The following is a 13,331-nucleotide window of genomic DNA, read 5'->3' as shown; positions in this document are numbered from 1 at the left end:
CCCCCCCCCCCCCCCCCCCCCGCCAACCCCTTGGTTTCCCTCTGGTCTCCTCTGCTGATCCACTCCCTCCTCTCCCCACCACATCCCAGTCATGGCCCTGGTTCTGCAACTGCTGCCTGTGCTGTTGGCGAGGGCCCAGGGAGACCCCGGGGGTAAGCCATGCCCCAGGAAAGTTAGGATAGGTGCAAGGAAAGACCGAGGCAGGGGGCGGCGCGGGGGTGGGGGAGGGGAGGGTGGTGTGTGTGGAAAGATGAGGAGCGCAGGAGAGCAGAGGAGAGGGGAGAGAGAGGAGACGGGAGTGGGATTCGTCTCTAACTGTGGACTTGCCCTAACCACTGTCCCCTCCAAACCCAGCTTCACTGGACGGCCGCCCTGGAGACCGGGTGAATTTCTCCTGCGTAGGGGTCTCGCATCCCATCCGCTGGGCCTGGGCGCCTAGCTTCCCGGCCTGCAGGGGCCTGTCCAAAGGACGCCGCCCAATCCTGTGGGCCTCATCCAGCGGGACCCCCACTGTGTCTCCCGTCCAGCCCTTTGCTGGTCGCCTACGTGCCCTGGACCCTAGTATCCTGCGGCTGGAGCTGCTCCTGAGCGCGGGGGACTCAGGCACCTTTTTCTGCAGGGGCCGCCGCGAGGAGGAGAGCCGTACTGTGCTGCATGTGCTAGGGGACGGGGCTGACTGCAGGGCTCCGGGGCCTGCCCACGGTAGGTCCAGGTCTTTGCGCACGGGGGCTTAACTCGAACACAGACCCTGGGGAGGGAGAGAGGCCTTGGCTGGACGTTCTTGACCTGGAGAGCTAGTTCTCTGTTCTCGCACCCCTGACCTCGGCATCCACCGCCATCCCCTCCTCCGTTTCCCCAGGGTCCATGTATCCCCAGCTCCTGATCCCACTGCTGGGCGCTGGACTAGTGCTGGGACTCGGGGCGTTGGGCGTGGTCTGGTGGTGGCGCAGGTGAGCACAATGGGTGAGGCTTGAGTCGGGAAGGGCAGGACTAGAACCTTCGCAGACTTTAGCTAGATCTAGAGCTGGGGCATGTGGTTTAGAGAAAAATGGGGGAGGTCACAACTTGGGCCGAGGCCACAGACTGGTGGGTGGAGCCCTGGCTTGGAAGGTGAAGATAGAGCTGGAGCAGGATCAGAGCATGGGCAGAATTATCGGTGGGAGTGGAGCCCAAATTGTTTGTGGGTCTGACCCTTACGAGTTGCTGGGTTGCTGTTGGTCCCGAGGAGAACGAGACAAAACTGATGGCACTCAAAGACTCCTACACATCCGTTACAGGCGATCACCCCCGCACCCGCCTCAACCACTCCCCAGATTTGGTGAGACTAATTCCACCTCATTTTCCTTCTACTGCTCCCGCACTTCCCATTTCTCAATTCCTGAGTCTGAGCCCTTCCTGGGAGCAGACAAGTTGGTCACTTTCTCTCAATTCTTCAGCTCTGTCCCCCCCATATAGATCCACTGGTGAAAGTAGAGACCCAGAGGCCAGCAAAGGAGGAGGAGCCTAAGATCACAGGGGACCTGGACCAGGAGCCGGTAAGGGCCTGGGGATTGGAAGAGGGCTGGCCAGAATCCCCGAGGAAAAGCCTGTATCCCCCAGGGAGTCAGATCTCTGAGACCCTTCTGCTTTCCTGCCCACCTTTCAGAGCCTGCTCTATGCAGACCTGGATCATCTGGCCCTCAGAAGGCCCCTCCGGTTAACCCCAGTGGTCCCTGCTGATGCCTCCACCATCTATGCGGTTGTAGTTTGAAGGGAAGTCCTTATTCCAAACCTCGAACCTCGCAAGCTGGGGGTTCTCAGCTCTCCACAACTTTTGGCCCCTCCTTGGCTACTCACTTGGAAAAGGAATCCACCATGGGATAGAATCGAGCACTAGCCTGAGAGTCAGGAGCCCTGGGTTCCAGGCTATCTCTGCCACTGATCTTGCTCCTTCAGCTACCCCATCTCATAACTTCACCATTGGTGCTCTCTCTAAACCTGATCAAGCCCTGTCTCCCTATCTTAAGACATCAACAACTCCTAGATAGTTGTCCTACTCTTCCCTTCCCCCCACAGTCCAGCTCTTTGAACCAGGGGCCTACACCCATATTTTCTTCTCCTTTACTCCACCCCCACTGCTCATCTGCTCTCCATGAGGTTGCCAGTGAGGTCCTGATGGCCACACCCAGTAGATTTTTTAGCATTCATCTGGCTTGGTCTTTGATCACTCCCTTCTTTAAGCTCTGTTTTTCTTTAATGCTGGTGTCTTCCTTTTGGACTCTTTTTCCTTGCTCCCTACCCCCATGGTATTCCCCACCATTCTAGGTTTGTCCTTTCTTTATCGGACTTCCCTCTTTGGGAATCTGCCATCCGCAGCCAGTTCTCAGCCCTCACCTCTGCAAACAACTCAGAACTCTCTCCAGCTCACATTTCCGGGAATGGGATCTCCCAACTATCCCTGAGACATCTCTGTCTGGTTGGCCGTAGGCATTTTGCACACAGCATACCCAAAACCCAACTCATTGTCACTTAATACTTGTCTGCATTCTCTATTGATCAACCCAGTTGCCTAAGCCAGAAACTGGGAGTCATGCAGACCTTCTTCTGCTCACTCCCACACAATGAACCAAGTCCTATTTTAATGTCACTGTGAAATCCTACCCTTCTTCACGCCCAGGGCTACCACCCGAATGTACTCTCATTTCTTCCCTGGTCACCCATAGCCCCACCTCATCCTCTTGTCCTTGTCTTCCTCCCTCAAGCCAGAGGGGTCCTCCCCAAATGGTAACCTACTCCTCATGGCCTATATTCCAGAATTGCAGTATTTCTTTCCATAACCTTCAGCTCTGGAGCCATGGGCCTTGGCTTTGGGTACAAGGTGCTGCAGCACTCTGCCTACTCTCCAGGCTTGTCCCTGTCACTCCACATGCACACAATGTGCCAGCCTTGGAGAGATTCTCCCCAGCCTCCAAATATGCCTTTGCACAATTCAAGTCCTTCTTCCTGGATCACTCTTCCTCCTCCTCCCCACCACCTTCCTGGCTAATTCTTCTTTATCCTCAGTTGAAATGTAGCCTTTCCTGGGAAGCCATTCCTGACCCTCTTTGCCTACCTCTGTGTACATCTTGATGCCTTAGGCAGTCTCCTTATTTATCTCATAGCAACAACATCCTGTGAATTGTTCCATCACAACCTGTATTTCAATTTCATATACTGTGAGTTCCCTGATATCAGGAGACTGACCCTTTTTAATTTTACTGCTAAGCCTCAGTAAATGAGTGAATGAAAATGAATGTCCCTGGAAGTGTCACTTCTTCCTCTCTATCATCTAGGAGTGAGTTGGTAATCTACCAGTTTCTGAATCATCTGACATTTGGATAAATTGAGTGATCCACCCATACTCTTTCTTCTCTCCCTCATATGTGCTGCCCACAATAGAAATTCTATCCTGTCCATCTTGTGCCCAAACACCTATGATAGGGCTGGGCAATGAGTCAGTAAGTGCCTAATGAGGGTTTGATGAATGAAGGAGGCCTCCTTCCCAGCACTAACCCCAGATTTCAGCCCTGCCCCTACCCCTCTGCCCCAATAAGACACAAGCCACAACCCAGTCTAAAAGGTTGGTTCTGTTTATTAGCTCTGAGGAAGATGACTCACCCAGTGGACTCTATCCTTTTTCCCACACTAAGCCCTCCCCCCCCCCCATCTTGGGGCCCTCTCCCCACTACTACCTATTCACTGTCCTCTATCTAAGCCTCCTTCCCCTTCTGATCCCAATGCTGCCCTACCCCTGGCCAGCCAGGACCCCAAGGCCAGGCCCTCAGCTGTGGGGGCGTGTGCTGAGCACCAGGCAGAGGGAGCTGAGCCCAGCGCCTGCCTTCTCCAGTTCTGAGCAGGACACAGGTACCAGCGTGACATCAGAGAGCTTCTGCAGTGCCTGCAGGGAGGATATAAAGTGAGGAGAGGGGAGTAAGATCCTGAGGCCACAGCCAGGCCCTTCTTCTAGCCAGCTCAGGGTGGCACCACCCATGCTTCCAGAGACGGTACCCCTTCTTCCTCCCACTAAGAAGGCCTGAGACCCCTTTCTCTGGTTGGTGGCAGTGGTGGAGCTGCTGCCTTCCCTCACCTCCTGGCTATTAGGCAGGTCCCCGCCTCCACGGTGCAGGAGAAAAGGGGGCACACCAGGCAACCCAGGACGCAGAAAGAGACAGTCAGCAGCTGCGTCATCTGGGAGCGTCAGGGACGCATAGGGGTGGTCCGTCAACACTGCCATCGCCTGAGGGAGAGGAAAGAGGAAGTGCTGAAGCTCAGAGGGCTGAGGACACAGTTACATTTGCTGTACAATAATGCTAGCAAGCACTTAGCCCTTAGTATGTGTCAGGCAGTGTTCTAAGTGATTTAGTTACCTCTGTTCCACCTCATACTCACATGCACTTCCTTCTACCTCCAACCCTCTTCTCCCCCTCTCCAGCCCCTCCCAGTCAATTTCATACATCCTTCAAGTCATAGCTTAGTTGCCATCTTTTGGGAGTTACTTGAAACTCGGGAAGATGATGTGAATCTGCTGTGTTCCCTGTCCTTGTCCTGCTAGTATAACAACTTGCTTTCTCACAGGTTTTCACACTAGATAGTCCGCCCCATGAGGGCAGGGTTTGGAGTTAATTCTCTGAACCTCCCTGCTTTCAGCCTCTAGGGCCGGGAGCCACACCCACTTTTGTGGCCGAACCCCAACCTGCCCCACCCCTGCCCCGCCTCTCACCCTGACAGCCTTTTGGGCGGCTTCGCTGCTACCCGCTACCACAGTGCGGGGTCCCCCCATGCCGCAGAGGCCGCGCAGGTGGGAGGGGCTCGAGACTGGCACTGTGGAGACAGCGAAGTCCTAGGGGCAACAAGGGAAAGAATTCAGGGGAAGTGGGAGGAGTGAGAGGATTCCCTAAAACACAAGCTGCTTTTGGCTCCTCCCTACGCCGCGTCCCACCCCACGCCCTTCCTACCCCATCAGCTCCTGGCTCCCCCAGCACGAAGCTGGTCCTGCTCCTCACCCGAAACGTGTCCGCCACGATCTCAGCTCCTCGGTGATTGGTCCACTTGGAGAGACCTACGAAAAACTCCCGGCCTGAGCCCAGGGAGGCCGCGGGGGTTTAAGAGAGAGAGTGAGTTGGAAACAAGGCCCGACGTGGCCCAGTCTCAACTCTGCTTCCCAGTGCAAAGCCCAGGAATGCAGGCACCTCAGCCTCACCGGTAAAGAGAACATCAGTGCCATCCAGCGTCGCGTTCTCATCTCCCATCTCCACAATCCGGAGCCCAAGGTCCTGAAGGGCTTTGCGGACTCCATCGACCTTAGGGCAGGAAAAGAGGGCGCGGGGCAGAGACATTCCCACCTGCAATTCTTAAAACCCCGTACGGCCAGCTACCCCTCTCCTCTTACCCACCCGCACCCTGGCGCTCACCTCCGGCCTGCGGGCGGGGCTCCAGGGCCGCGTGATTAGGGCCGTGTCCCCTTGGATCACGGCGGTGTCACCGAGCAGCGGTCCCAGCGGCAGCGACTCTTCAGGAGGCAGTTCTAGCAGCTGCAGCCCCAACCGCTGCCTCAGTTTACCCCCCAGTACCCCGTGCTCCCTCTGGGCTTTAGCCAGGTCCAGAGCCGGGAGGCCAGCTCCCGCACCCTCCCCCGAAGCCAGGCTCTCTGGGACCCCCCGGATCAGGGCATGGGAGCAGCGGCCCAGCCCCTCCCCCGGCGTCCCCATCCCATCCACACAGTCTCCCCCTCCGGCCGCGCTGATTTCTTAGTTTTCTCTTTTTACTTCACCTGTCTGGGAGAAGAGACAGAAAGGGAGGAGGGCAAAGAAAGAGACATGCACAGAAGGGCGTAGGGGGTGGTTAAGAGCGCCCGGGTCTTCCTTCTGCCATCTCCGGGCGCCCCTCCCACTTCACCCCACCCCCTCCAGAAGTTCCCCTCCCGCCAACTCCATTCCACCCCGCACCCTTCGGGGTCTGCTTCTTTGGAGGGAGTCCGAGGAACAAGACCGGGACCCCTAATCTCTAAAACACCTGTTGCCCCTGTTCGGGGGCTTCGCGAGGTCCCTGCTAGGCGCCCCTCTTGGCAGCCGCTAGGATGCGCTCACTCCCCAAAAATGCAACGGCCCCGCCCCCTTAACCCTCAGCTGCTCGCTGCCATAGGGACCCGAAGTGAGGCAAGGGACCCAAAGGGGTTATGGGACAGGAGGAGACAGCTGGGGAGATAGTCAGGGCCTGGGAGATGGAAGTCCTGAATGCCCAACAAGAAAGGGAGAGAGGGGCAACGAGGGAGGAATTAGAGCCTAAGGAGTTAAATATCTTCTCTCCACCCCTGTCGGTCGTGCTACCCCTAGCACAACCCAGTAGAAACCAGACCGAGTCCCGGAGGACTGGGAGAGGTCTAAAACGAAATCCAAGGGGCGGGGAAACCGGGGGCGTGGTCCCAGGGAGCGGGCACCACTCCCGGCTCCAGGACCGTTTCCCCGTCCATCTCCCCCAAAGTCTACCCAGCTCAGCTCCGCACACAAATTGCGGCCTCCTGCACTCTGTCGGGTATTGAGCACGGGCCCGGCAACCTCAAACTCTGGCCCGCACACGGTCCGGGGGACATCTCCAACCCCTAGACTTACCTCTAGCGGCCACCCAGACTCCAGCGCTCTTGTGTTCTTGGCTGGGGCCCCACCCCCTGAGGACAGAGTTGGTTGGAGAAGGGAGTCCTAGTCTTCAAGCCTCGGGGGCTGGAGCTCTTGGCTTTTGAGGGGTCCCTGGGTAAGGCGAGCTCAAGAACTACGGTGGGGCGGGGGCGCGACTGTCTGGCGGCTCCGGGGCATTGTCTAAGCGGGACGGGGCGGGGCTCCTCGAGGCCACGCCCATTCCGCCCTGCTACGCCGCGCCCACTCCACAGGGACTGCGCTCCCCTTCTCTGAACTCGGCCCCGCCCCGTGAGTGCTGCCCAGGCCCACCCAGATATGGAGGGCCCTGTCGGCTGGGCAGCAAATGCGACATGGACCTGGACCGCAAGACAGCGTTATGGTGGACCGGCACGAAAAATGGAAGCCTGACCACAAATACCCCTCTTCTAAATTCCTGGCTTCTGCCCTGAGCTCAAGGTCACTGACCCACCTTTCATTCTGTGTTACCCACACTGCAGCCCCCTTTGTGCAAAACGACACTACATTTTCATTCTGTATTTTATTACTGAAATACATTGTCCTACCCACACCCCCACACAATAAAAATCTTACCTAGATTCCCCATCTTTCCCCTCAGCCCCCCAGTCAGCCCTACACAAGTGCTCCAGGATTCTCTGCCCACTGGCCATTTTGGAGTGTGTCCATTGGGTAGCCACGTGGAAACCACCTGGTGCCTTTGTGGAGAAAATAGAGGGGGGGCACAGAGCCCCAGGAGGGGCTTATTTGAGGGCCTTGGCCACTTGCTCATAAGCCAGCTCGATCTCCTCGTCATCTGGACAGGTGGAGGCAAACTCTTCCCGAGCATAGGCATTGCGCAAGTATCGATGCACTCCGCGGAACACCTCTGGGATGGAGAATCCCCTGTACTTCTTACATACCACCTGGGGGTGCGGAGAGGAGAGGGACCAACATGTTAGCCTCAGGGGAAGCCACAATGGCTCTTGGTCTTTCCCTTCTCCCAAGGCTTACATGATAAAATCTAGCCTTCCTGTCCAGGCATTCAAGAACCTCTACTATCTGGCTTCTCTTCCTGTAATTCTTATCTCCCATATGAATCATTTTCTCCAATGGGCTTTCTAACTCCTCGCTTTCTCCTATTGTCTTCACCCTTCCTCTCCATTTACTGAAATCCTGGTCATTTATAACCTGCTCCTTTTCAGACCACCCCATTCCATGGTGCCACTTCTCTCCTTGATTATATTGAGATATAATTCACAAATCATAAAATTCTCCTCTTGAATTTCCACAAAAACTTTTGCCCCTATTTTTCATTTGGCTTTTATCATGTATTATTAATTCACTTTCATGTGAATGTTTTATCTTCCCAGCTAGATTTCAAATCCTTTGAGAGCAAGAACCAATCATCGTACATCTTTGTGTCTTTCAGCGTCCAGTATACAGTTTTCAATACAGAGGTCTGTAGCAGACTGACATTAGGCCCATGTTTCACAAACTAAACCATAGCTTTAAGGCTAAGACAAAAACATGGGAACCAGCAGTTTTCATCTTTCATCACAAGAGGAAGTGGAGACTGATGCTATAAAAAGAGTTAAAGCTCTGATTTTAGGAAAAGCCTGCTTTGTCTTATCTGGGGATTTGGCAGTGACAGAGATAGGAAGAACACTCTTGATAGCAATACTGGGATATGTTACTCTCGGCCAATCTGCTGCACCCACAGCCTATGTCACGGAATGTAATTCTCTCAAGCCCTGGTCTGCAGCAATGGCTGCCGAGAAGGAATGGGGTAGTATCTGCTATTGGTAGCAATCCACAGAAACCATCCCAAGAAAGAAACCACCTTAGGAGTGGTTGTCATGGGAAACCTGTGTGGGAGCTTCTTAAAGAGCCATCCAGTGGCCACCTTCTACTCCTACAATGACCACCCACCTGCACTATGTGGAGCTTTGGCAACAGGTTGCAGTCAGCCAGAGTGAGCTCATTGCCATCCAGAAACTTCCTCTGAGAGATACCCTCATCCTCAGCACTGGTCTCATCCACTTCTTCGGGGAGGGGGGATGTCAAGTAATTGTCTAAAACTTTCAGGGCTTTCAGGAGCCCCTTCTCCAGATCTGTGCAAGAAAGGGGAATTGGTAAGAACATCAAAAGATCAGCATAGTCCGGGAGGACCTAGGGAGTGGAGGGTGAATGAATACTAATGGTGAGGCCAGTCCAAGAGAATAATATCTAACACGAACGTAGTTTTCCATGTGTTATTATTCTAAGCACTTTACACACAACAACTCATCTAATTCTCACATAAACCCATGAAATAGGTATTGTTATCCTCATTTTATAGATCTGGAAATGGATTTACAGAGAAATTAAATGAATTGCTCAAAGTCACACAGCTAGTAGTGTTTGTACTCAGGTAGTCTGGATCTAGAGTTACTGTTCTTAAGCACAACCTATTCTGCCAGAAAACAGACCAGCAGCTAACCCAACTAATGTCCTCAGTGGGGCTGGAGAGACTAGGTAACAAATGAGAGAAGCTTAAAGTCACAGCCATCATAAATACGAAGAAATATGGGGCTGAAGTAAAAGTAAGGTGGCTGGGGCGAGAGGCAGTGAAGGTTTGCCAACATCTGCTCCACCTCCCTGACAGCTGAATTTCCAGGTGCTCCTAATGTTTCCCAATCCCTAGATGTTCTCCATTACTCCTAGGACCCTGGCCTCCAACCCTTGAAACTCACTGTCATTGAGAGCTGGGTTGGAATTCTTGATGTAAGCAGAAAATTTGGCAAATATGTCCAGCCCAGCCGTGTTGGATTCAGGGTTCAGAGCTGCCAACTTGGGGTACCTGAAAGCCAATGGAAGAAACAGGATAAGTTATCTTCCGGAAGGAGCCTCAGCTCCCCTGCTCTAGCCCATCACCATTCCCATTTTCCACTTCTTCAACACCTCTTTTTCCTAGAGTCTCCCAGCTACCCACTCCCTCCTTTCCAAGTGCCCTTATACCTGGGAGGGCACAGCACAGCCTCCAGAAACTCCTCAATCTTGTTGGTGTCTGTGTGCACTTCAGTGCCATACAGCAGGAATGGGAGCTGCCCTCCTGGGCACAGCTTCTGTACTGTCTCAGTCCGCCTGGAGAAGAGGCCAGGCATCAGGACAGGAAAAGGGGGTCAGGGAGAACCAGAAAGGGGAGATGGAGGGATGTGGGAAGAAAAAGGAGCTCTGGGTGGAGGGGGGCGGGGAAAAGTGCAGGATGAAGGGCTAGGATTAGGTGAGTGTATGTGTGTGCATATATGTGTGCACATATGTGTGCACCAGGGGTGTTTAGAGGAACAGAAATTGGCCCACCTCTTGGTGTCAACAGTGGTGACGTTGAAGGTGACTCCCTTGAGCCAGAGTACCATGAACAGTCTCTGGGAGAAGGGGCAGTTCCCAATCTTGGCCCCATCACTGCCAGCCTGAAAAGCAACCCCCACCCCAAAGTTAGGCCTGGTACACCCCACCCAACCCCAGGCCATTCTCTGAACCTCCTACTCCCAGATCTAGCTGTTTTCTGCCTTGTCATAACATTCAGTCTCACCAGTTAAAGCTCCCCCAAGAAGTGGGCTCTCCACTCTGGAGGTAGAGCAAACCTAGCGCAGATCACTGGGAACATTTTCTGCAAAGGGCAACTTCTGGTTCCCCAGAGGGGTCAGGACAGGTGGGAATGAGGCAGAGGGATGGGGTTTTGGAGAACTTGGAGGATCTGGACCATAGAGAGGGAAGACTAAACAGTAATGCAGTTTTCTATATGCTATTCTCAGCACTTTACATACAAACACTTATTTAATCCTCACATCCATAGAGAGGGACTTGGTAGGTTAGAGGCCTGGATTCCTGAACGGAGTAGAGTCTGCAGATTGGCAAGGTGCAGCAGGGTTTGGAAGCCAGGGTTCTGGTTCTTTATGTCTCCACCAAGCTGTTTCTGGCAGCCAGGTAGGGGAGTCAAGGGGCCCAGAGCCTCACCCTAAAGATGTAGAGGGCTTTACAGAGGGGGGCTGCCCTCTAATTGGCAAGTGGTGACCTCATCCCCCAAGGGACCTCCCCCTAGGCTGAGGGTGATTCATCTCACTGTGTCTCCGGCCTTAGCAGCTTCCTTCCTGGCAAGGAGTGGGGGCAGGGACCTGTGAGGCTGAGGCCTGGGCAGCGGAGGGCCACCTCCCTCTTCCCCACACACTACTTGCGGGATCTCCCAGCACATGGCCCGTAGCTCCAGATAACTGTCCTCACACAGGACCCAGGGCTCTGTAGAGCAGCCTCACCCAGGAATAAAAATAGCCCTTGAGGCGAGTATGAGTGAGGTGGGGACCACACCTAAGGGGGGCGGGCCCAGGCACAGCTGGGCACAGGGAGAGGGAATGGCTTCCCCAGAAGCCCCAAGCATAAAGAAGGGGGAAAGCGGCAGGACGCACAAAGAAGGACGAACAAAGAAGGGGAAGTAGAGAGAAAGGCGGCAGGAAAGTGAAGGGTGGGGAGAATGTGAAAACAAGGAGACACAGATGGAGAGGGAGGTGCAGAGATGAGGTCCAGGATTGGGTAAGAATGCCCTGGAGTGGGGAGGGGAGCAGAGCAGCAACAGTGGAGTCTGCGGTCTGTGTTTTCATATTCTCAAAGGCCAAAGGACCACCACTCTTCATCCACACCCACAGAGAGAGGAGAGAGTTGGGGCGACTCTTTTTCTCCTGTTTCTAAAAGCCCCAAACCGTGAATGCCCTAACCCAGGCTTCCCCCTCCTTCTGATACCTCTCTCCACCTATCCTTGTGGGAGCCCCAGCTAAACTCGCATCTAGCGACCTCCCTTTTTCTGGCTTCTGCAAGTCCCTGGAACCCTTCCGGACCCACCCCATCTCCAGCCCCGCTGCTATAACTCCACTTCCACTCTCTCACTTCCTTCCACCTACCAGTCCTTCCCCATGGATCCCCTCTCGGCCTCCCTTACCACACCCTCTCCCTTGAAACCTACCTTGCCACACACACACTTGCACATTTCTCCAAGTCTCCCCCCAAGACACTCCTCACTCTGGTCTTCTCATAGGACCACCTGTCCTGATGTTTCCCTCTGACCCTCCAAACCCTGTTGGGTCCCACTGCACCATTCTCCCCCAGTCTTTCCTATCCGACCCTTCCCCCAGCCTCGTCAATATTCTCAACTCCTGGGAACCCTCCTAAGGCTGCTGGAAACTTCTACAAACTTTTCAGGATTGGGCATAGAATTCTCATTACCACCCCCCCCCCCCCACACACACACAAACACACACACGACAATTGTCTTCCCTTTCCAAAGCCACCCCCCCCCAACACACACACACACACACACACACACACACACACACACCCCAAAGATTGCACGTGGGGTTGGGGAGGGGGTCAAGGAGGGAAGAGATTGGGGAGTTAAGGCTGGAGCGGGGTAAAGGTGAGAGTTGTCTTCCAGGAATTGGGAAGCTGGCCTAGGAGGGAGAAGGTGCTCCTACCTTCACGAACAATTCGACCTGCGGTTGTTCTTCAGCCATAGTTGCGACGGGGACCAGGAAGCGGTCGGCGCTGGGGAACTGGGAGGGGCCCGGGCCAGGGAAGGCGGGTCTCACAGGCAGGGATTCTCTCCCCCCAGACCTAGGGCTGTCCCTTCGGCTCAGCACAAGCCGGATCAGACCCGCTCACACGAGACGCGACCTCCCCACCAGCCCAACGTACCCCGCACCCCGCTCCTCCAGCTCTATCCCCTCCCGGGCTAGATCGGGGAGCCGCTGACTCACGGGCCGGGCCCGCCCCGCCCTGAACCTGGGGAGGGGACTAGAGGGGGCGGGACTCGACGATCTAGGGAGTAGGTCCAGAGGGGAGATCCTCAGGTCTCTTCGAGGATAAGGGATGGGGGTGTTAAAGAGAGGGAATCCTGGGAACCTCCTCGTTTCTCCGCCAGTCTCTTTGAACACAGGATTTTTTTTCCTGCCTCAGTTTCCCTGCTGCATTAATCAGAGGACACTCTCACTCCTCCCTCACACAAGAAACGACATCAGCAGCTTGGTCAAGCTCATGAGGGTCTAGGGAGGGAATTTTAGAATGTGAAGGTGGTCGTTTATTCCTTTTTCCATATTCCTTCCAGACTCCAGGGACCTGGAAATGGACACTGAGATTGGGGGAAGAGAGTGGTGAAAGGTAGGGCAGGGGATGGGAAGGGAGACAACCAGGACTTGTGCTAGGGAAACAAGAAGCTGAGCCAAGGGGCCTCATCACTGGGGGAGGTCTGCTCCTCCTCAGTAGCCTGGTCAGCTTTAATACTTCCACTTCTGCCCCCATTCTGGGCCCCTTCCTGTGCCCCTTGTCCTTCTCTGACTGATTGATTGAAGATGGGAGAAGCGGGGAAGGGTGGGATTTTTATGGCCACAGAATAGAGCTGCACTGATCCTGGAGGGGATGGTAGCTGGTCCTATTATGGAAGAAAAAAAGCAAAGATCAGATGGAATAATGTAAGTGGAGTCCTTGGGGACACAAATAAGTAGGGAGGCAGAGGAAGAGTAGCTTGATTTTCGAGGTTCTGTCAAACTCTTTATGATCTGCTGAAAAATGGCTTAATAATACATCCTCCAAACTGGATATATTCCAGCCTCCATATCCTGAATCTCCCTCCTACCCTACCATACCTTCTCTTTCTTCCTC

The 13,331-nt window shown here is 54.5% G+C and overlaps 3 protein-coding genes across 8 annotated transcripts; 1 reads left to right on the top strand and 2 right to left on the bottom strand.

Annotated features, from left to right (window-relative positions):
• The first annotated feature begins 30 nt into the window (after positions 1 to 30).
• On the top strand, positions 31 to 3,272 carry MPIG6B (megakaryocyte and platelet inhibitory receptor G6b). Of its 6 annotated transcripts, none has more exons than XR_008423108.1 (6): positions 31 to 152; positions 355 to 702; positions 860 to 950; positions 1,201 to 1,318; positions 1,456 to 1,535; positions 1,646 to 1,759. XR_008423108.1 is itself a non-coding variant. In XM_053905221.1 (6 exons), exons 1-6 carry the CDS (start codon positions 92 to 94, stop codon positions 1,748 to 1,750), a joined length of 726 nt encoding a protein of 241 aa, XP_053761196.1. In that variant the 5' UTR covers positions 31 to 91; the 3' UTR covers positions 1,751 to 3,272. The 6 variants fall into 6 exon arrangements, 5 of the variants coding, with proteins under 5 accessions (XP_053761196.1, XP_053761195.1, XP_053761197.1 ...); XM_053905221.1 differs by having other exon boundaries at positions 1,278 to 1,318; positions 1,646 to 3,272; XM_053905220.1 differs by having other exon boundaries at positions 1,437 to 1,535; positions 1,646 to 3,272.
• Positions 3,273 to 3,590: 318 nt separating this feature from the next.
• Positions 3,591 to 7,061, bottom strand: DDAH2 (dimethylarginine dimethylaminohydrolase 2). Its single transcript, XM_053905219.1, has 7 exons — positions 6,627 to 7,061; positions 5,430 to 5,792; positions 5,219 to 5,318; positions 5,022 to 5,095; positions 4,739 to 4,858; positions 4,106 to 4,255; positions 3,591 to 3,916 (listed from the first exon to the last, which is right to left on the bottom strand). The coding sequence occupies exons 2-7, from the start codon at positions 5,724 to 5,726 to the stop codon at positions 3,800 to 3,802; spliced, it is 858 nt and encodes a 285-aa protein (XP_053761194.1). The 5' UTR covers positions 5,727 to 5,792; positions 6,627 to 7,061; the 3' UTR covers positions 3,591 to 3,799.
• A 112-nt stretch (positions 7,062 to 7,173) lies between these two features.
• On the bottom strand, positions 7,174 to 12,416 carry CLIC1 (chloride intracellular channel 1). Its single transcript, XM_019438858.2, has 6 exons — positions 12,149 to 12,416; positions 9,987 to 10,096; positions 9,645 to 9,770; positions 9,380 to 9,486; positions 8,577 to 8,758; positions 7,174 to 7,570 (listed from the first exon to the last, which is right to left on the bottom strand). Exons 1-6 carry the CDS (start codon positions 12,185 to 12,187, stop codon positions 7,409 to 7,411), a joined length of 726 nt encoding a protein of 241 aa, XP_019294403.1. The 5' UTR covers positions 12,188 to 12,416; the 3' UTR covers positions 7,174 to 7,408.
• Between the last annotated feature and the right edge of the window lie 915 nt (positions 12,417 to 13,331).

Source organism: Panthera pardus, unplaced genomic scaffold, assembly GCF_024362965.1.
Source record: "Panthera pardus isolate Hobbes unplaced genomic scaffold, ASM2436296v1 HiC_scaffold_17, whole genome shotgun sequence".
In the NCBI taxonomy this organism is placed as follows: Eukaryota; Metazoa; Chordata; class Mammalia; order Carnivora; family Felidae; genus Panthera; species Panthera pardus.
Note: the sequence above shows the minus strand (reverse complement) of the source record. Positions and strands in the feature narration are given on the sequence as shown.